Below are 23,652 nucleotides of genomic sequence, written 5' to 3'. Positions count from 1 at the left end.
ATTGCTTGACCTTTTTATGTCTCAGTTTCTTCATCTTTAAAATGGGGATGATGATGTGACCTACTGCACAGGATTGTTGTGAGGAATAAATGTGTGTGTATATATACATGTGTACACACACACACACACAAACAGGGTGGGCAAAAGTAGATTTACAGTTGTGAGTACACAAAACAGTTTATTTTTTCTTTAATCCTCATCTGAGGATATTTTTGCGTTGCTTTTCAGAGAAAGTGGAAGGGAGAGAGAGGGAGAAACGTTGATGTGAGAGAGACACATCAATTGGTTGCCTCCTGCATGCACCTGACCGGGACTGGGGATCGAGCCTGCAACACAGGTACATGCCCTTGGCCAGAATCAAGCCTAAGAGCCTTCGGTGCAGGGGCCAAGTCTCTAACCACTGAGCCAAACCGGTTAGGGCCATAGTTTATTCTTGCATTATTATTCATTAACTAATTAATTATTTTCCCTGCAAACAACTATAGACCTACTTTTGCCCAACCCTGTATTTATATACAGCTCTTCCTAGCACAAAGCAATAGCTGTGTAAGTTTAAGCAATTATAATTATTGTACAGTGAGGCACATTGGGCTAGGGCAGTGATTCCCATGTTTATACTAGGCAAGTTGTAAATATACCTTAGAAGTGGGCAAGGGATATGGTGTGTTTGTATAGGCCACTCTCCTAAGCCTTAGTTGTGTCTAGGAGGTTCCTCAAACCTTGCTAGGTAGGCACACTGCTTAGGTTTCTCCTGGTAACTTCCTCTTGACTAGCACCTGACAGGGACACTGCATCCCAAGGCAGCAGCACACTTAATGTGTGCAAATATTTGAGTATATTTCTCAGCCTTTCATGGGTGTGGTAAATATTGGATATAGAATATTTGGGAATGCCATGGTCTGCATAATCTTTGTAGTTGGTCTCAGAATCAGGAGTCCACATGCCTTTTGGAAAGAGAGGACTTGGGGGAGAGACAGACTTAACAGAGGATCTTGACTGCCAGGCTGGGTGCTAATTTCCTGAGCAACTCCAGGCGTATCACTTTATGTCAAGGTTGGTTTTTACGTCCCTAAGATGTCAAAGTTCAGTTTACTCACCTCTTTGGTTGTCTGATTGATTGCCCAGCCAAGCTTTTAAACTTCTTATTTTGTTAACAAAGCCTTATGAGAAGTTATAAATTTCTAAGTCTATGTGACATTAAAATTCTAGGTTCCTTAGAGCATTGCTCCTAACTTTTAGAAACTCCCTGATATGTTTTATAAGTCTGAGGCGAGGGAAGACACTTCCCCCTTAAACTCTAGATGTCCTTGGATTCAGAATTAGAAAACCAGAATCCAAATTTTTTTCAAATGTTCTGACTTGGTCACATTTCTTTACTTCTCTATAGCTTAGTTTTTTATCTCCGAAATGAAAATAACAATGCAACTTTTAGGAGAAAGATTACAAAAGATAACACATAAAATCTTTTAAGACAATGCCTTGTTAAATAAGGTCTGATTTTCTTAATCCTACCTTCATATCTCCTAATTCTGATGGAGCTTCTGGAAAAAGAGCCAATTCTGTAGTACTTGGTAGAAATATTGAAACAAATAATTTTTTTGTTCTTCCCAAAGGACCAAAGAATTCCTTGTTTCTGAAAGGCCAGAAATTACCATTTTTATGTGTAAATTATGGAGATATAGCCATTGACTAATTAACATCTATAGAGAGCAGTAATATAAAGGCAGCCTGTCTAATACTGAAGATGAGATGCTTCAGGATACCTTCGTTTCCGGACCCTAAAATGATGGACTAATAAAGCACAATGGGCTACAGCCCCAGCTGTGAGGTTAGGCGCCTAGATGGCAGAATTCTGTGGATTGATCTTGCTCTTCTGGGATCTGCAATATGAATAGACCTCAGTTGATCCAGGAAGGAGAGATGAGTGTGCCTGGAATAGACAGGACAGTCAGTTATCTTAGTTTAAAGAGTTCCTGGATATCTTTGTCCTGTTTGTACACAGAAGATTTTAATGACATTTTAGCTGAGTGTTTATATTTTAAGAAGGAAATTCTCATACCTTCAGTGAAAAAGCAACAACGATCCATGAGCCACACTTCCTGTGTAGTGGTCCCTAAGTGAATCCTAAGAGCACAATTGCTGCATTTATTAAACTTTTATTTACTAAGAAATGGACAGTAGCATATGGGAGCAATGACAATAGCTGACTGATGAGAAAACAAAGAAATTCCAGTATTTCGCTGTTTTGAAAAAAGTCATTCAGAATTTAGTCATATTGGTTCAGCTGTTGTAACCAAAGACTGATAAGATAATAGAGGTCTTTGTGGTGGTTTTGTACTGAAATCCTTTATCTTTATGATGCACTGGGGCCCTTTAGAGTAGAAAGCTTTTAAAAAGGCTGTTGGATTCAGAACTCAAATTAGCTGCTGGTACACTGGGACAGGGGTTCCTTTCTCAGGCCGTCACCACAAAGTAACTTTTATCAGGGGACCTTCTGATGGATTGTTAGTTTCTTCAGCTTAGCCTATTTATTTTTTGTTGACTTTCTGCTGCCCTATTTTGTGACATTTAAAAGAAGGCTATATCAAAAAAAGGCCAATGCTAAATGATGGACCGAGCTTGTGAAGTGGAGACATCACAGCCCATCTGATGTGCTAGGAGGCTGCACTATGAGACGCAGCATTTTAGCCAGGTTACCTGTGGTCAGAGAAGATCAAATGCAGCTTTCTTTTATGACTAGCATTGTGTTTTGGCTTTCTTCTCAAACAATATCCATTAAAAAAAAAATTAGAACTGACCAGGGAATTGACTCTTAAGAGCTTTTCTTTTCAACTTAATTTAAAATCTTTCTGGATTGTTGGCTGAGTTCCTTGATTAATGCTGCTGTGGAATTACAGTTAAGTGCTTTAATCTTTCTAGGATTGATGTGGAAAAGCATATCTTCATCAGGACTCCACTCCAGTGCCACTGCTACCCCTCTCCGTTGTTCCAAACACAGTCAACCAGGCTCCTTGTAATTTCATTGCTAAGTCCTATTAAGTTTATTGTAGTAGTATGTGATCCAATACCGGAGAATGGTTGGGCAGAAGTCATACTTTAAGTTCCCTAGCACACATTTCTAGATAATGTCATTTGTTGATATAGTTTCATTTGTCTTGGTAAATATTGTGTTTTAACACCATTGCCCTTCATTTTATAAAAATGGAGAGGTAAAACATATGCAGAGACATTTATAAAATTTAATTTAGCCGTCCCTGTGCATATCTTCTCTGCTTCGCCTCCCTTCCCCCCTCTCCCAACCTCTGCCCCTTGTTCTAACTCTCTCTGTCTCTCTTTCCACTGCTGTGCTTATTTCTGGGTTTTCTTATTAGAAAAAATTACTTATCACCACATAGCAGTGATCCACTTTCAGGGTACAGCTATAAAAGGAGTGACCTGTTTAAAATTGTTATACCGTAAAAGCCCGAGGTATGGGAATATTATAAAATAGGTAAGACAAATCTCTAGTAAAGTCCTCTGCAAGGTGACTTACTCCCTTGTCCAGATATGGAGTCTCCCTAAAAATAACGTTAAAAAATTTTTTATTGATTGATTTTAGAGAGAGAGAGAAGAGGAAGAGAGAAATGTCAATCTGTTGTTCCTTACCCAGGCATTCACTGGTTGATTTTTGTAGCTCCCTAACTGGGGATCGAACCCTCATCCTTGGCACAATGGGACAACACTCCAACCAACTGAGCCACCCAGCCATGGCCAGATATGGAGTCTTTTGTGATTTCCCAATGTCCAGTCTTCTTTCTAGCACTACTGATTGTAATTATATGTATTTCATATGGCAAAATTAGCTAGCAGATTGTGGTGTTAACTTTTGTGATAAATTTTAAACTTATTTTTAAATTTTTTTGTTTTATATCAAAAAGGGATTTTTCCTAATTATCTTATTATTTTACTTAATTTTTCATCAATTTTGAATTGTCTCTGTTGGCTTTGGGCCTATGGAGATGGGAAGTTATAGTTTGTAAAGTTAAAAAAAAAAAAGTCTATTTTAGCTAATTGTTTCAGGTTCTTCAGATTATGACCAAAAGGAGCGAGAGGGCTGATTTTGAAACCGTTATAGTGAAAGATGCTATTTGAAAACTTTTGATGAGGGAAATTGCTGCCATATTTACATTTTGAAAAGTGTTTCCTTATTTACACACTATTGACTTCCTATTGAGACTCAAAATTTTAAGTACAACTGGTAAAGAATTCAATGGATCAAACTCAGTAAATCTGAAGTCACTGGAATAAAGGCCTCTAAGAAAAAAAATGTGTCAATTTTAAAGGTCTTTCCTAACTGAAGACCATTTTGTGATAGAGCCAAAGGTTAATAAAATCAGTAGTGAATGTAGCAATTTTACAGATAAGCTATTCACAACAAGTGTAGTTACTTGAATAAAAAGCTAATTCAGTTCTAAAATGCCACATGCAGCAGCAGTGAATAGCTGCTTTTAGGTGCTTTCTGGAGGAGGGTGAGACACAGAATCACGGCAGTCTTCTCTCCCCGCGTCCCCGGCTGCCTGTAAATTGCTGTGAATGGGGCTGTGGGCTGACAGGCTCTATTAAGACAAACTGCCTTTCTCATCGGAGAGATAAAATAAATCAGGTGTTTAGTCAAATTAAAATACTTCAGCTGGAGCAGGCCCTGGGGAGCACTGATCCACCTGACTAATCTGAGAGAAACTCAAGACAGATGTGGTTTGGGGATAAAGACGACCCCATGAAAAAAAACCTGCCGCACTGTCTTTGGAGTTGGAGAATAGATACAGTTTATAGTGGAAAGTGTCAAGCGCGCACTGTGTGTGATATCGGATAAAAGCAGACACGCTGACTTGTAGAGAAGCTGTGTACAGAAGCCTTTTCTTTGCTGGCTCCCTTTTTTGTGGTTTATGAAACTACCTCTGTTTTTGTGTGGGAGAGACACATTTCTGGCAGTGCTTTTTAGAGAATTGTTTTAAGATAGCCTGAAGGCTGTGAATCAGATGATATGAGGCAGCTACTGATGACCTCTGCTGGCCTGGGCCTCAGGATCTGATCTACGTCTTTCCCAAGTTGATTTTATCAGACCTCAAAACAATTCAAGACAAGATTTTCCACATAGAGTTAAGCTACCTCAGAAGAGCGTTCTATATGGTCTTTTGTCTTCCTTAACATAGCCGGACAGTATTTAGGTTGCCCCACTATGTCCCATAAATTGTCTACATTTTCCACAACTCTGATAGTTATAGTTCCTTTGCCATGGCAAAGTTGCATGTTCAATTAAACTCATGTGGGTTTTTTTTAGATAAAATAACTTGTGTTTACAGGTTGGTTGGTCAGTGTGATTCAGACTTAATGTTATTTCTATTACAGCAACAATATTGCTGTTAATGAAAACAGAAAACCCAGCACCACAGGGTTGGAACCACTACATGTGAACAAATACAATGGGTACACGACAGAAAAATGACCACATGCACACACACAAATTGTTGTACACATTTAAAGAGTGTGAACTGTCGTATGGTGTAAATTGATTTCTCTTTCACTTGACCCCCCAAACGACGTATGGCCATATATGTATATATTATAATTACATATATATAATTTTGCATTCAGGGGTAATTTTAGGTTGGTTATTCTATTACATTTCATTCCACTCATATCTATTCAAAGACATGTGCTCCTCAAATTTAAGGAAAAGATAGTGACAGACTGATTTGGGTACCTAAATCCTCAATTTGAAAATATTGGTATCTGACTTAATTACTTCTTAAACATGTATTTTTTTTAAGTTCAAACACTAATTTAGATGCCACCGAATTTTTATAATTAAACAATTTAAACCTGTTTTGTAAGAAGATTCCATAAAGTGGTGTTATTCTGTAAATTTGGAGGTACCTACCCATGTCTATTAGCATTGGCAGTACCAGTGCGTCTATAGACCTGTTGGCTTCCCCGTGAACAGAAGAGGCGAGGAAGTGACGTAGGTGTTATCCTCAGGGTCTCTTCCTGAGCAGAGGAGGAGGAATATGGTGATTGGTCACTGTTGAAGAGACACTGATAGTTAAACCTGGGAGAAGAGAACATTTTCCAGTCCCTGTATTGGTCTTGGACCCAAATTTCCACTGCATGCTCTTCTTTACTAACGGGAATTAAGGCTCAGTAACTTTCCCAGTACCCAGTAAGTTTCCTCTGAACTTACCTCACGTAGGTAGGTAGAACAGGAAGGTTACACGTAGGTCAGAATGTTGCAGAAAATACATGGCATAAAATGTGCATGTATGCCACTTATCTATTTTCATTGGTTTCAAAACCATTCTCCACACCATCCTTGCTTAGAATACTTTAGTGATTTTGGAATATTCTAGAATAAATATGAAGTTGATTAGCATTGCCTACAGGAGCTGAACAGTGTGACCTTTCTCTGCCTCTCTAGCCTCATCCAGTACTCTATGCCCCTTATTTTCCTTGCTTAAGTTGTATTACCTTCTTTCACCTTCTGGAACACACTGAAACCCTCCTTCCCCACCCCAGCGGCCGTTGCCTACTTGTTTTCTCCTGAAAAACTCCTTGACCAACCTCCAACTCTCTGCCTAGTTAACTCTATTCATCCGTTAATTTCTTACTTTTTCGGCCATACCCTCCCTGCACCTGGCCCTCCCTCACTTGGTTAAACTTACTCCCAAATATCTGTCTTGTTTGTAAATCTTATTTAGGTGTAGTTTACATTTATATATGTGATTACTTGGTTAAGGTGTCTCCCCATTTGGACTACAAATTGCATGAGAAGGGAGGACTCTGCGTTTTCTTACCATGGTTTCCGTATCCTTAGTTCTTGATATAGTACTTGGCATATAGGTGCCATTCAGGAAATGTTTTTAAAAAATTAAAAATGAATGAAATGAGTCAATAAATTAATTTCATACTTGTTTTATGTCTTCTCATCTCTATATATTAACATATATGTTGGCTGAACTTGTGGTGCTTTTGAAAAATTTTTTGATCCCCTGTGGGAACCTGCTTTTGTATTTTAATGTTTCTGGATCAAGAAGTTCTTTCTTTTACCAAGCTGAAATTCCTATTGCTGAAATAAAATCTGATTTAAAAAAAATCAATTTGAGTAGCTAGAAAGACAGCTTGGTTACTATTCTTGATACAGTATTTGTTCCCTTATCAGTGGAATACATTTTCTAACATCATCTCAACTATCTTATTTTTCTTCTAATTTTAATTTTAGGTCATCTTTCCACTCAGTGATCTTTAAGGGATAAAGGTATTGACAGTGTGTTTGCTTGTTTAGGACTTGCATTGGCATTAAGAATCCCAAGGTAGTCCTAAATGTTCTAGTTTCTCTGCTGACATCAGTCTTAACCTGTGGGAATCTATACTAACAAGTGCTGGCCAGCATCTTTTGAGGGCTCCCTTTCTCCACGGGGCTGCTCAAGAAATATGGGCACTCCTAATTAAAATACTGTTAGTTTCTCAGATTACCCTGGTGCACTCTTAGCAGGAATGAAGGGGGTTTCATAAGGAGATTGGAAGTCTCTTCTTCTACACGCACAAAAATTGGCAATCTTTGTCCCCTTTGACAGCTGGTGGCATCTTTCTGAAAAGCTTTCAAATCATAGATCATTTCTTCATAATGAAACTCTGTGGCTCAAATACAGAGGGTTGAAATTCTTATCTTATGCTGCGGTAAAATGCTCTAATTTAGATTCACAAAAGGATTCTATACCCTTTACTTAGGAGAGCTGTGCAATTTGCCCATAAAAAGACTGTTCAGCACCATTAGTGCATACCATAAGTGTTCACTGACATCATGTTCATTAAACAGCACATCCTTATACATAACCTTTTCAGCCTCCAACGTGCTTTTCCCTTTGAAGAATGACGAATGACAAAGGGGCGAGGGAGCCCCCAAGCAACATTGTTGCCTTTAAGGATGAACTTGGAACTTCAGCTTGATCCCCTCACAGGAAAAAAAAAATCAGGTTCAATCCTTTCTTACCTGAGGCGAGGCAGTTTTTTTTAGTTTAGAATTTTTGTTTGTTTGTTCCATGGCCAAGAAAGTGACTCTGACTTCTGAGCTTCAGAGACAGATCTTTGCACAATAGAAAAATTTTATGAGGGCAGTGACCAGAAAATTCCTTAAATAACACTTATTAAGCACCTACTATGTCTTAGATCCTATGTTAGTCACTGAGAGTAGAGGGGATTGTAGAATATTAATACAACCCACGGTTTCTAATTTTTGGCACTAAGTATCATCTGTTTCTGAGCTTGATCCTATAGATTTGAGGAAGGAGAGGAGAGGAGTGTGGCGAAAGGGAGAGAATGGGATAGTAGTTCTGCATTTTTTGTTTCCTTTTGTTTTTAAGAGCAGGAGGAAAGTGAGTGAGAATTTTATTGGCAACCATACTTGTTCTTGGCAGGGGCAGTGACTAACCCCAGCGTCAATTCCATTGCTACTCTGTAGCGTTCCTGCACTCACAGTGACCTCCAGTCACTCTCCCAGATCTTCAAGTGTCTTAGGGAGTAGTCCCTTTCTAAATGCGCCCCCTCCCACCTTTCCTCAGTTCATTCATACGTTTCTCAAACTTGTGAGATATCTTCTTGTTTCCATTTTAGGTACACCTGAGAGCCTGGCAGAAAAAGAACGGCAGCTCTCTACCATGATTACCCAGCTGATCAGCTTACGGGAGCAGCTCCTGGCAGCGCACGATGAGCAGAAAAAACTGGCAGCCTCACAAATTGAGAAACAACGGCAGCAAATGGACCTTGCTCGCCAACAGCAAGAACAGGTGAGCCCTGCAAAAGGAGCTGACGAACTGTAGATGTGGAATGTGCCAAGCTCAGGGAGTAATCACATCGATTGGTTTATTTGTCATAGTTCCTAAAAAAAAAAGAAGGGAAGAAAAGAAAGAAGCCTTTTGGAAATCAGGGTCTTCACGAATACTGCAGGGTTACTTAGAGGACAAAGAAAGGCATCATAGCAACTGGGCATAACTGAAATGATAACATCGTTCCAGAACATTTGGATGTGATTAATTACACAGGGATACTTATTCACATAGGCAGCACATGTTCCCAATGTAGCTTAACCACGAGTAAGTTGCTTCTCTCTGGGCCTTACTCTTGTCATCCAGAAAAAGAGGATTCTGGTTTAGGAAAACTTTGAGGACCTTCTAGCCCACGGATCCAATGATTTTCTCTGACTTTAAAGCCAGGGTCACATATCCGTTTTCCCAGAATAGCCCTAGTTAATGCCTGTTTTCCAGAATAAGTATTAATAATCCCCCCTCTGCTTGCATCCTGGTTTGGATGCTAAATTATATGGTTACTTTATTTATAGCACAGGTAAATCATTGAAAACAAATTAGCACATGCTCCTATGAGAATTTAACTTCATTGATATAGAAGTGAGAAAGAAGAAAAAATAGCAAAGTTTAAATGTCTATCTTTGAAAAAATAAATCACTTTCCCAAATGTTTTTCCTGTCTCATAAGGGTACATTAATCTAACAACAGTGATTCTATAGAGTGGTCTCTGATGCTCCAGATCAGACAGACCCAAATTAATGTGCAGTTTTTAGGAATCTGACATTATTACTGGAATTATCTTTTCAGTTAAATGTATTTTATAGGGGTATATAGAGCAATATATGCTCTGTTGATTTTAATGAGTTGTGACGTCTGGTATTTTATATGCTTGAATATTTGCCCACATGTAGGAACATGGACTCAGCCCCTAATGGAAAAGAACATAAAGGAACACTGTAAAAAATCAGAAGTTAGAATGTCATTTAGCCATCCAGAGATGACACAGTAATTAACTATTGACACTTGTGAATAAGCTAGCACAAATTAATCTTGACACATTTGCAGACGAGTGATATCTTACAGTGAACACTTTGTAATTATATTTCAAAATGAAAATTAAATGACACTTAAAACTAGGTTGTCATGCTCAATGAAGCGAGCATGTAGCTCAACCGATTGGCAAATAAAATTCAGAATTTGAGCCACATGGTGCTTATGTACCATACTTCACTGTGTCAAACCCACACGTCTAGAGTGGATGATAGTAATTGCACTGTGGTGTTCTGGATGCATTTCTGTGCAGCACTTTATCATTTCAGAGGGACCATCAATATTAGATGCCTAGTGGTGTTTCACTGGTTTGCTAGAGGAAATAAATATTCAGAGGATCTGGCATCTAAACCTAGAGTTGCAGAGTGAGTTGTCCATTTCCTTTTACAAAATTTTTTCACTTAAATAATTTTTTATTTTTCAATTATAGTTGGCATACAATACTATATTAGTTTCAGGTGTACACCCCAGTGATTAGACATGATATAATTTACTAAGTGATCATCCCGATAAATCTTGTACCCATCTGACACCATACAGTTATTAGAATATTATTGACTATATTCCCTGTGCTGTGCTTTGCATCCACATGTCTTTTCTGTAACAAACAATCTGTACTTCTTAATCCCTTCACCTTTTTCACCCATCCCCCCGATGCCCCTATGTCCATTTTTGATTTGAATGGTGACAAGCAAAGTGGGCCTTTCTAACCTGATTAGATACTGTTTCCATTTTGCTTATAAAGCATTGGGGAGGAATGGTCCCATTTCTCAAACTGTTAGGGATAGCTTTATCTTGACTTCCAGTATGAGCCACTCACCACCACAAACCTTAAAGCAACGTTTGGGAGCAGCCTGCTTTTTTGCCATCTTCTGCTGAATGGAAATGTGATTTGGGTATTTCCCTCTGCTCTAGGCTAAAGCATCAAAAAGACTCAAAGGATATACTTGAGGGCTGATCCACACTCGTTTTCACTTCCAACATTGCTCATTCTAGAATATCCGCTTTTGGAAATACAAAAAATAGGGGGAAAAGCCGTAACTCTTGCCTAAAGGGCATCACTAAACCAAGTTTTTCTAAGTCCTCTCTGGCCACTTTCTCTCTGGCTTTCTCATGACGTTGGAGTGTGTTCTCACTAAGGGGCATCCCCCTGGGCTTCAAGCTATAGCAGCTCAGCTTTTGAGGCAATAAGCGGGCGGCCTCATGCCTGACTCATGTTTTATAGTAAACACCAGTATCCTAACGTAGTTGTTTGCTCTGCTGAGGGGCAGATCCAGTCTGTAGTGGGGCTTGCATGATCCGGTTAATATTTCTTTCACAGACCAGAGGATGTGTTAGGATGTTGCATTTGATTGTTGGATAAAGCAATAGAATATAACATACCACCCTCAAAAGGATAAACAGATTAAATATTAATTTTGTTTAAAAAATGCTTTGTACATCACATCATTGATGTACATTTGTAAATGAACAAAAAGAGATAAACAATTTTTGATATTTGGCTGTGTTTTCTTGGTACTCCCTTGATGATACTTGTCTTACGAGTTCTAAGTCTTTACAATAGAAAAGGTTTCACCAAAGTCGACTATGTTGTAATGAATAGAAAGTTCTTTCCTGCCTCTGCTTACGGATTTTTAGTTTTTTAGTCCAAATTAAGCTCTTTAGAAAAAAGTAGCCAGACTTTTTCCGTGTTTGTTCTCTGAGGGTCAGAGTTGGAGACTCCCATTCTTCCCAGATGACGGTGCAGACGTAGAGGAGCTGCTCACACGCCTTAGACAAGGGGCAGGTTTTCATCTGCAGCTGAGGAGTTAGGGGCAAGCAGAGAAGTAGCACCGTTTGAAATTTTTCCTTTTCTCCGAGTTTCTGATTCCACCTCTCTCATTTCATAGGAACTCTTTCACATAGAAGTGCAGTAAAGCATTCTTGTAACACCAGGAGAGATATCTGAGGTAATGGCAAAGGGGTAAGCACTTCATTTTAACTTAATGTAACTTTATTTCTGATAGATTGCAAGACAACAGCAGCAACTTCTGCAACAGCAGCACAAAATTAATCTCCTGCAGCAACAGATCCAGGTCAGTGTATTTTATTACTCTCGTCTGATTATACTCAGATACGTTCCTCCTTGAAAATGGAATTTAAAATGCTGCAAATGCACCCCTCTCTTATAAACAGCACCAATGCGGCTGCTATTCAAGGATGTTGTATACAATTGTATAAGTGGATGCAGGAACTATCAACTAAGTGGTGGGCTAAGCTTCCTTTTCTGATGTGATGCATACACAGAAAAACCTTTTCTGTTTTCTTTCTGCCATTTGCCTGACAAACCTAGTGGAAACCTAGTGGTTTCCAAGGCAGCGTATACATGCTATTTTGATTGCCACAAACCAATTTCTGCTTTGTGCTTTACCATCAAACAGTATCATGGGGAGAAGCTTATGTTTATTTACTTGTTAGGACAATCTGATTGGGCCAGTTATGGGAAGAATCTTATGACCTGGGAAAAGGTTGGTAATAATTAATTTGTTCTTTAACAGATATTAATGGCATCTACGTTAGATGATGCTGAGGGGGATATACAGAGTAATCAATAATTGTCTTCAAGGAGCTTATAGTCTAGAGAGGAAGAATAACTTGTTTCGGAATAATTGTAGCAGTGTAGAAATTCTCTTTTTTGTTGTGGCAGGGTAACACTGTATATAGGTCACAATGACAATGGCCTGGGAAGGAATTTTTATTTCCATCATTCCTTTAGATGCTTGGTGGTTAATGCAACTCACAGCTATTTGAGACAGGTAAGGGAGTGGCCTCCATTTTTGAATAGGAACATTGGTGTGGTCGTCTGGGGATCAATCCCCAGGAATGCCGATGCCAGAGTTATGGGTACCCACCCAGCCTCTGTGGTTTCTCTTGGCAGCTGTGAATATTTTCCAACCACTGAGGCCTGTGCTTCAGCCTAGTTGGGCAGTATATTCTGAATTATAGTATTCCTTTCCTTGAGATTAATATTACACCTTCCAGTATTCTTAAAAAAATCATTCCCATAATGTTGTAGCTTGCTCTGATCTCCCACCTTACTGATGAAAGCCAGTGATTTTAACTTAGATCCTTGCTTTGTTTAGTTTGTCATACTTAGTGCTCCAGGTGGTACTCACTGGAGCACCATCTTGCACCTAATTTGGCTATCTTTTCGAGGAGGCTTTAACCAGCTGTTTGTTGTGGTGGTGGTTGTTTTAAAATTAGTTTTCTGATTCTATATTCCATACTGAAATCTGTATGTTTCAAATTAAAGGGTCCGAATGTAGAAGAAATGGAATGTCACTGGCGTTTTTGACAGTCAGCCTTTACAATTAAATCTTGGAATAATTTCTCATCCTGATCTCTCTTTTATAACTCATGCTGAGATACTTAATTAAATAACTGTCCAGGTGTTCCCTTGTTCTGCCCTTATTAGAATTTTCAGTGTGTCTCCTATTACTAAGGTCAAGATTTTTAGCCTGTGGCTTTCTACATTTTCCTCTAGATCCCTCTCTAAGAACTCAGTGGGTGTTAGATAACCTGATCATTTAGTTCTCTCTGTTTCTCATATTTGTAAAGCAGGGATGGAAGAAGTTCCCTGAGATGTTCGCGTATCAGTTACTTATTATGAATGTTTTACTACCTCTTTATTACTTACTTCTTTATTTCGAATGTATCTCACTTAATCATTGTTGTTTGCATTAAGTGGCTGTCTTAATTGATGTTTGCCTGTGGTATTGAGGCTCTCGGATGAACAGCAACCAATTCAGAGTATTTTTATGACATATTATTACTATTTATTGATTACATATAATTTTATAGTCACGGCTTGACTACATGAAATTGATGTCTTTTTCAGGAAACTAGAACTTGATCTTAAAATATTATTCATCAGAATATTCAGTTTGAGAAGACAGGAAAATTGTTGTCCCAGGTTTTCTAATAGGAGTTTAATTGCTTTTAACATTTGTGGATAGTTTTCATTGTTTAAATTTATAAAAATTGAAGCTGATCAGAACTTGATCTCAGCAGTATAAGTTATAAAATCATAGAGAGATTCAACATGTCAGCTATATTCATTTTAGAAATATAGGATTCTTTGTAACCAGAACTCACATTGTAAAAAATAAGAGGAAGCAATAACCTGTATTTATAGTTCCTTCGGTCCTCAGCTACTCTTCACTGCATATCTTGTCAGTATTTATCTTATCAGTATGAGACCATTCAAAGAATTTTTCAAATGCTGAAAAACAGTCCTTACACAAGTGTTCATCTCTGACACTTAAAAAATGGGTATTTGATATTCAGACTTTTAGTTATTTTTTTCTTTTTAAAAATATATTTATTGATTTCAGAGAGGAGAAGGGAGAGAGAGAGAGAAACATCAGTGATGAGAGAGTCATTGATCTACTTCCTCCTGCACGTCCCCTACTGGGAATCGAGCCCGAAACCTGGGCATGTGCCCTGACTGGGCATCGAACTGTGACCATGGGTCAACATTCAACCGCTGGGCCACACCGGCCTGGCTAGTTATTTTTTTGAAAGGGCAATGAGTTAACTGTATTTTCAAAAATGGCTTTTAACAAGCCATAGACATGATCAAATTTAGGAACGAGATTATTGTTGGGATAATTTTTAATACATTTTTTGAGCAAAACCTGAGACTTAAGAGATGCTTCTAACCTTTTTTTCTATCATGAAAGAAACATTCTCCTTTTTGAAAACAAAACAGCAGAGTAAAATAAGATATAAATACAAAACCTTCTCTTCTGAAAGCAAATGAATAAGGAGACAATTTGAGCAAGTTTTTTCTTAAAAGTCTTGAGTCCTAGAACCTGTTAGCTGACATGGTCAGCAAGATGAAGCCATGGCAATTGGCTATGGATCATGAGTATCAGGTAGTTACATTCGAGGTTGTGCTTTACATCTGATTCAGAACGTCGACTTCTGAATTAGTCCTGTTTTGGAACTTGCAAGCTGTAATAAAAAGAAAGAAAAAGAGTGCCTATCCTTTAGTAACAACCACATATGAGTACATCTGGGCCCATTGTAATGGAAACAAATGAAAAGCTGAATGGTTTGCACAAATTTAAAAGCAGGATTTTTCATTAGAAATAGGAAAAGGCAGGATTAAAGTAGTATTATAATGCTATTTTACAGGCTTATTTTATTTGCACTCATTCAAAACTTACATATGCCCTTAAAATCATTTCATTTATATATTTTTTTCTTCCTTGAATATCTTTTTTAACATAATTTGCCTTGGTAAATCCTAACTAAAATTTTAAAGACTATGTAGGCCTTGTTGAAAAAGTAAGATGAATGATTTTGTGAACTAATGTTTAATATTTTTGATGAGTCAATTTTTACCATTAAAAAATCAGGTTAATAACTTTAAACAGTTATTCAAATGCTTTAATATTAACAGATCTTTTAGGAGGCTGTTTGCTTAGTGACTTCACATTCCTCTGTTTGTGCTTTGGGGGAAATGGTGATTCCTCTAATTTGTTATAAAGTGATTCCTCCAATGTGAACCCAGAAAATGTTAGACATTTTTGCTATTTCTAGGACAAATATAGAACAGTTTTTATTAACTCTATGGAAAGCAAAACTAATAGATCATGGAATATGGCTCCTCGGAGTTGGGAATGTTGAGTCTCATGGTATGATTCCAAAGGACAGGTAACTGCCTCAGCAATTTCACCCTCCTTCCTCCGCCCATTGCACTGTACACTACTCACCCAGTCTCTTGGAGAATTTTATTTATGAGTTATGTTGATTAGAAAGCAGAATTTATTTTTAATCCATTGGATATACCAAAGAATATTTACAGTATGCTAATCAACTAGTTAATATACAGGGGTGGGGAAAAGTAGGTTTACAGTTGTAATACAAATAAATAATAATTAATAAATAACAATACCAGAATAAACTGTTTTGCATGCTCACAACTGTAAACCTACTTTTGTCCACCCCTGCAAGTCTAGTCTAAGCAAAACAAAAAATATTGCATAAATCCTGACTTTTTGCTTCATCCATCCATTTATTTGTCATCATTTGACCATGTCATGGTTTTTGACTCCAGAGAAGATACTCTTCATGGACACAGCACACCACATTCTTTGGTTTTGATAGCATGTCAGTAGGAACACATTTAATGACGGCATTTTGCTGCTAGAACTTAATCTTTGCAAGAGAATTCAGCTCATTAAAATATCTTGGTGAGAAACTTACTTCTCCAGGCATGAATGGTGTTATCCAATTATCCATGTCATTCAGACCCCAATTTTAGTGTTATTCAAGCGGCTTGTGTTTTTTGCTATACAGGGAGTGTCCTCTCTTCATATCACTGACTAAGTTAACAGTGGTCTCTTAAGAATGGATTGGAATTTCATTTGGGCATTTGGCTTGCTGGGCCAGGGCCAATGATTTAGTCAACTCATACACATCCACCTTCTAGGGTGTAATTGTGAAACTTGAAATTCTTAGCTCTTTGTTAATCTTTATGGTTAATATACAATATTAACTGCCTCCCCCTCATCTTTTAATGCATTCCTTAATTGGTGAACTCAATCTGTGGAAGGCCAGAACTAAATGCCATTGCTGCTGCTTTGCAGATATTCATGGTCTTATCCAGAAACTCTTCTTTAAATGCTGTAGTACATGCTGCTTAAGTACAAAACCAGTCGTTTCTCTATTCACTGACGCCTCTTTTTTCCAAAGGGTAAAGGAATATTTTTCATACATAGTGTTTTCTATTTTGGTTATAATATATTCCTGTGTGCCATTCGTATATTTTGTCTCTGTGTGTTTGTCACATGGTAGAACACCATTAAATGTGTGTTCTTCTTTCTGTCTATTAATCAGAAGAGATATTAATATTATAAGCAAGGAGGTGATTGTTCTTAATCCATTAAATGGAATAATTTGAGATGTACTCTCACCCTTTAAGGAGAAAACCTGGCCTTTTGTTTCCTTCAGTGTGATTAACTACAGGCATTTCAGGTATCTGCTGAGCAGAATAAGGACTACCATTTATGTGAAGTAGTTGTCTAAAGATCAGAAATAATTACTTTATACATTAGCCTTCATGGCCTGCATGACCTGGTTAATTAATTTTTTGCTAGGATAATAATAATAGATATATATTTGAAGATATGCTTCATCATTAAGTATCTAATTGACCTCTAATTTTAAGAGCTGGACCTTGCCTTTACTGTCTTTTGGAGATGGCTGAAGCAGCTATAGGAAAAACTGAGCAAAGTCAGGAGCCTTCCAGCCTCGCATAGTCCCTCTGTCTTATGTGGTATCTCTTTGTTAATTGTATTTAGCATTGATAAACAAAAAGCAATTACAGTGCTCCTGTTTTGGCTCTCCCGAATAGTCCTTTTTTGTGTGCTATTGATCAGGTAACTGATCTCCTTCCAGCAGCCTCTGAAAGGACCAAATAGACCCACTGGAAGTAATCTGATACTTCTGTTGGCACTGTACGTGTATCCGATACTCTCTCGCAGTGAAACGAGGGTTATAAACAAAGCTTAGAAGTTTAGGATTAGCCCCCAGCTTTAGCAAGCCCTTAAAATATTTTGTAATTCTATCTTCAATCATGAATTAGCCAGGAAAAACAGACCCTCTCTCTTCTATTTTTCTGCTGTATGCTGTTTTTAATTGCCCACAGGCAGGCTGTTGTGATCTTCTTTGGAAGTTGAAAACCAAGATAAAAATGCAAATCTAATTATTTCTTTTATGTAATCTAATTAACTTTTTAAGTAATGATAGATGCTCCATAGCTTGCTTCAGACATTTTAATAGTGGAATTTTTGAATTATAAAGAATAGGTAAAGCTGCTATACTTGATGAGTAGCAAGGGCCTTCACAACTAAAAATTATTATTGTGGATCAGAAACTTCACGTTAGTTAATCATGCTCGGCTGTTTGTTAAAGTTGTAGTAAATCTAGAAATAAGAAGAGGTGATACCTGACCAGATCCCATGAGCTAGGACATGGAATTATTAAGCAGCTTGCTAGCTTATGGCAGAAATCTCCTCCAGCAAACCAGAACCTGGTGTGAATGTCAATGCTTTTCAGGAACGATCCTTCAGGTTCCCCAGCCCCCTCTAGCTGACGCTGCCTTCTCCATCTTATCTACTTGTGCTTATCTCTCAGATTCCTAACCCCAGCTCTCTCTCAAACTAGTGATACTAAAAATTGAGGGAAACCAAAGTCTGCTGCTTTCTGGGTTTGATGAAAGCGGGAGAGTGCCTCACCTCTTCAGAGGCGGGAGGGTGTGGTGCAGAGGGGCAGGGGATCCAGGTAGTGCCAGCCTGTGACACTACATAACAATGAATCAACTCCCTGTGGAAAAGGTGGCTCTTTGAGATAGTGATATAAAGTTTTCTTTTGAAATCAATGTAATTAAGCAAAATAATGTCAATTTAAATGACAACCTTAAGCAAATAGTAATTGGGTACTTGAATAGGCAAAAATTAAGAAGGTAGTTCTTTCATATGGCATTTTGGGAAACCCTTGAAAGCCCTAGCTCGGAGGTGCTAGCTGGTCCCCGCCTCCATGCTTGCACCTTCACAGAATGCTGAGCGTGGAAACATCGCCTGCAGATCCTCAGGATTCTCATTCACAGGGTGGAGGGTGGGGGGATCTAGCTATGCCTGTCGGATTACAATATAGTAAGTTTATCATTACGTTAGACTTAAAAATAACCCCAAGATTGTTTTCTACTTTCTTTGCATTAAAATGCCCTTTCTGTTTGTGAAGTAAAGTTGATAATAAATGGTATATGCTTTGTTTCTTTTGCTTTCTGTTAAATTTATTTGGCAAAATAAAACATTTCCAAGTATATGTAAGTCCCCACTTTTGTGTTTCTTTGAAATTTCTTTGAAACACTTTCACTAGTCCAAATCCTCTACTTCACACAAGGAAACCAAGGCACAGACCACAGACATAAAGAGCTGAATATTGTCGGAGCCACAAGTGGAGCCCAACTTCCTTGCCTCCTAATCTAGTACTGTTTTTAACATCCCAGGTTGTGTCTCAATTTGCCCTTTTTGTGACTTGAATAAATCTTAGTGCACTTTAGTTTCCTACTTTGTAAAATGTGGATAGTAGTACCTAACATCTAAAATCTCATCACATTCCCTTTTTCTTTAAATGGAAAAAAAAAGGAAGATTTGTTATTAGAATCAGTTTATATCCCAGAACTACTACAACTGTGAATATGTACCCACAAGGAAAGAGATAAAAAAACATAATTGGAATCTTTTTGTAGGGTAGTAAGAAATGTGTTCGTGGCTGAGTGACTCTTTTGGTACTTATATATAAACTCCTTAGCTAGTTAATTATATTACTTTCTGGGGACTTTAAAGTGATATGTCTCTCTATGGAGGATCAGTCACCTTTAATGTTAATACTTTTTTTTTTTTTTGCAGCTACCTTCTCAGCTGACATAGTGACAGCAGTTGATTCTAGTGGTTCTCAATCTTGGTTGTACCTTGTAATCACTTGGATGCCTAGGTCCCATTCCAGAGATTCTCATTTAATTGGTCTGGGTACAGTCCCAGATAGTGACTGTTAAAAGTTCTCTAGATGGTTCCAAAGGGCAGTCAGGATTGAGAAATACTGCTTTATACAGTGTAATACAGATTAAATTATTAAATGTGAACTCTATGTTATTTGGACTATCTACCTACCTACCTACCTACCTGTAGATAGATAGAGTGAGGTTTGGGGCATAACTTAAGCAAATAATACTTGAGCAGTTCAAATATACTTCCTACTTTGGTCACAGCTATTTTACTTAATAGCTAGAAAGCATATAATGGATTATGTATGGTCTAAACAATTTTAATAAATTTAGTTCTAATAACTTGATTTTTACTTATATGTAGGTGTACTGGCAATATAAAAATGTGTTGTTATCAGGTTTGTGCCTTTGGGAGAGATATTTAAAATAAAAACACAATGTAGTTTTTCATAATAAGACAAAAATTTTTAGAAAATAAATCCTCAGATGCCATTTGACTTCTATTATCTAAACAGAATGAATTTTGACCCAGGAAATCAACCTGTTTTTTATTGTGTTTTAAAAATATTCTCTATGTAATTGACTACAGCTTGACATATATGAGGAATATATGAATGTGAATACACTTTTAAACTACATGTATTCATATAAGTAAGTAGGAGGTATAGAAGATAAGATGCATTGTTTCAGAGTGTATATAATTAAAAATTTTGTAGAACCAGCACAGGCATTGGAGACAGATAAATCAAGATTTATATTTCAGCTATACTACTTGTTAGTTCTGTAATTGTTTTGCTACTTACTAGCTGTGAGACAAGTTACTTAATGTCTCTGAACCTGAATGTTACTGACACCTGAAAGATGGATAATATTGGTACCTTACTAGTTGATTAGAGATCATTGTATAAAGCCTCTAGTAAGTGCTCAATGCATAACACCTATCACTATCATTATTGTTGTTACTATTATTGTTCATGTGTACTAGGTATAGGAATAATTTCAGAGGCCCTTATAGGGAAACATACATTTACCTATTTTGTATCAGCATGTATAAGCATATTTGTATCTATATACACATGCATAATTAGAACTCACAAATTAATGATGTGCATATAGGATAATCAATGTGGATACACTTTAATCAATTATTATCATCATGATAATCTAGAGGAAAAGAAAGAGCAACAATTTTTTCTGGCTACCAAGTGAGAGGTGTTTCAGTTGTCAGTGGGAGGTTTATCAGGGGCTCAGGAATGGTTGGCCAAGAATGAGACAGCTGCCTGGAGATTGTCTGTTCTGGAAAATAGGGTCAAATTCTCACCTTTCACACTAAAATGGGCTTTTCTATTAGATCAATAGCGCTTGTGAAGTTAGAGAGATAGTAAATGAACCTTTCCAGTTTATTTTATAGCCTTAAAAAAACCCAACACAGATGAAGTTATGCGATGTAGCAGCACAAAATGCAGAAGTCTTTCTTGTTTAAAATAAAGTTGTTCATATAAATCTTACGTACGCCATCTCCTGTAAGTCAAGCATTTGCCTAGCTTTTGTGAATTATGTCTATACTTAGAATTTAAGAAGTTAAACAGTATGCATACCAGACTTGAGAGATGGGAAATAAAAATTGATATACTGTGTGACACTTGATATAGCACAGGGAAATATTTTTTAAATTTTGAAGGGATGTACTGACATAACCATTTTTAATTCATATAAGGTAACTCCCACTCAATGTTATTAATGTTTAGAGTCAGATATTTTTACCTGTTCAAAATAAAAGAAAATAAATGATGCAAAATGTGTAAGCCTCACTGTGAGACACTGATTTCATTTTGTCCAGCACCCGATCCATTAAGAAAAGGTTAAAGTTGTAATATTAAACAAGAACAGTTCAGGAACTCACAGGGTAGAGGGAAGGTGAAGTCCTCTCAGTCGGGTCATGCTCATGACTTGTTAAACATACACTTGGCTGGAAGATTTTCCCTTAAAACACATACAGATGAATTTGCTACATGGCTGAGAGTAGGGCTCTCTGCGAGGCTGACTTGGCTGTGCTTGAACATGTTGACGAGGTGAACAGACTCTTCTAAAGCACTCTAACAGGCAGGCGTGTTTTGTATTGCAATAGCATTGTTCATTTCCCAGCCACACAGAAGCTGGCTCTTCCTTATGCATTTTTTTAACTGTATTATTCATAGGAAAATGGGGGAAGCTAAGAAACCTGATTTTGGTTTCAATTGATTATCTAATAACTTTTGTCCCCTTTCAAAAATTCTGATCATGTCAGGATCCAGTTACCTAAGTGGAAAAACATTCCTTCTGTACTGTGATTTGATACGAGATGAAGTAGGTCCCCTAGAGTGTCAGCCTGCAAACTGCGGGGTCCCGGGTTCGATTCTGGCCGGGGGCATGTGCCTCAGTTGCAGGCCTGGTCCCCGGTGTCTCTCTCTCCCTCCCCCCTTCCGCTCTCTCTGAAAGCAATGGAAAGGGTGTCCTCTTGTGAGGACTTAAAAGCAAAAGGAGGAGGTAGGGCCTAGCTTGGTGTTTTTAAGCTGCACGTGGCAGAGCCCTCTGGTGATGCGCAGAGAATTAGCCGAGTACAGGGCGGGCTGGGAGTGCTGTGACTGAGCGCCCAAGGCAGCCGGGGCTGGGAGCAGGAGGAGGAGGGCTCTCCCGCTGTTGGCTCAGGCACTTGCTTGTCCTCAGGGTCTTTTTCCTTCTGTGCCTGTCAGCCCTTCCTCCCTCCTCACTTGCATTGCACTGAAAATCGTGTGTCAGGACAGTGCCAGATGATGAGTTTAGTAGCCGGAGGCCGGGTTCGAAGGAGTCCGCGTGCGGGAAAGGAAGAACGTGCGCACGGATGGGAAGCCGTCTGCCTGCTTGGCGCTGACCAGGGGAGGCTGAGAAAAGGGAAAACTAGACCCAAGTTTTCCTCCCTACCCTGCAGTGCCATCCTGTGACGCTGGTGCAGACTCAGGTTTCTGGATGTTCTGTGTGAAGGCTAGCTGGAGCGGAGACGCCGGTAGATGACCTGATGTTCTTTGTGCGCGGGAGAGCCCAGAGGAACAGGCAGAAGTCAGACCGTATGTGGTGTTCATTATTGGGTTTAGCCAGAGGTTAGTCTTAGAAGATCAGGTAAAGCAGGTGAGAAACACAACGCAGCACAAACACATAGTCTACTATGGAAGAACTGTAGCTCTTGTCTGGGATATCTGTAATTCAAGGGCAGAAACCAGGACAAAGGAAAAGGAAGTTGGACTCTTGAAGTTGGCCTCCACACAACTGCCGTTTTTCTGTTAAGATTGTCGGATTTTGTTCTATTGTGGATTGTCAGATACATTGGTCTCTTACAGGGCGCTTTCACAGACTCCATTTTGGGACAGAAGCACATCCTTGGAATTCCTAGAGGTCCCTTGTGGGAGGGGAGTTCAGATCATTGGCAGTCTAGTAGAAGAGGCCACCTAAACACCATGTTGAGGACCGTGGCCTTCATGTCAAAATACTATCTTTTCTTCTCTAAGACTGGGCCCTAACTATAGAGACTTGGATTTGTGATATACTGCCTACCTTAAGAGGTTAAGAGTACAATGTTTAAGGCAAATGTCTTTGTGTAGTAGGATTATAATTAAAATATTTTTTCTTGTTTTAGTTTAATTTAAAATTTTTCAAACACAGACTGCTTTTGTATAAGAAAAAATTATTAGAAAAATTATTAAATTTATTATGGTATATTTATGTGATGAGCTGTTAGAGACTGTTAAAAATTATATTAATAACTTGTGATATGTTTACAATATCACAGGTGAGAATAAACACTAGAACACAATAATGCAGTATAATCTCAATTACACAAAAACAGGCATTTACCAAAAGACTGGAAAGAATACATCACTTTTATAATTAATATTATTATCATTATTTTACTTTTAAAAATTCAGGTAACAAAAAAAGCAGACATCTGTTCTTTTATTTGTGATCAGCTCTGGAATAGATCATGATCACCAGTAGATCACCAAATCTTGCACTTGACTGTCACATCTGATTTCTGGTTGCTTAAATAGAGCTTCCAGTTACTCAGAAACAACAAGGTCTTCAGATAGCTGGAAAAAACATGCAGCTAGAGGTCTTCCCAGTGTTTTCAGGCTATTTTACTGCTCTCTCTGCCTGCTCCATCCCTTACTCACTTTCCTGACCAACTTTGTCTAGGAC

General features: G+C 38.1%; 1 protein-coding gene across 35 annotated transcripts in view; it reads left to right on the top strand.

Moving 5' to 3' along the window:
• The window catches only part of SOX6 (SRY-box transcription factor 6), a 512,419-nt gene that overhangs the window by 320,076 nt on the left and 168,691 nt on the right, over positions 1 to 23,652 (top strand). For all 35 annotated transcript variants that reach the window (XM_081154523.1, XM_081154504.1, XM_081154513.1 and 32 more), the window contains 2 exons: positions 8,647 to 8,819; positions 11,894 to 11,962. In XM_081154523.1, coding sequence (XP_081010649.1) covers positions 8,647 to 8,819; positions 11,894 to 11,962 — 242 coding nt within the window. The remainder of the gene's footprint in view (positions 1 to 8,646; positions 8,820 to 11,893; positions 11,963 to 23,652) is intronic.

This window comes from Miniopterus schreibersii, assembly GCF_964146895.1.
Source record: "Miniopterus schreibersii genome assembly, chromosome: 12".
Classification (NCBI taxonomy): domain Eukaryota; kingdom Metazoa; phylum Chordata; class Mammalia; order Chiroptera; family Miniopteridae; genus Miniopterus; species Miniopterus schreibersii.
The sequence above is the reverse complement of the archived record's forward strand: the minus strand, read 5'-3'. Positions and strand labels throughout refer to the sequence as shown.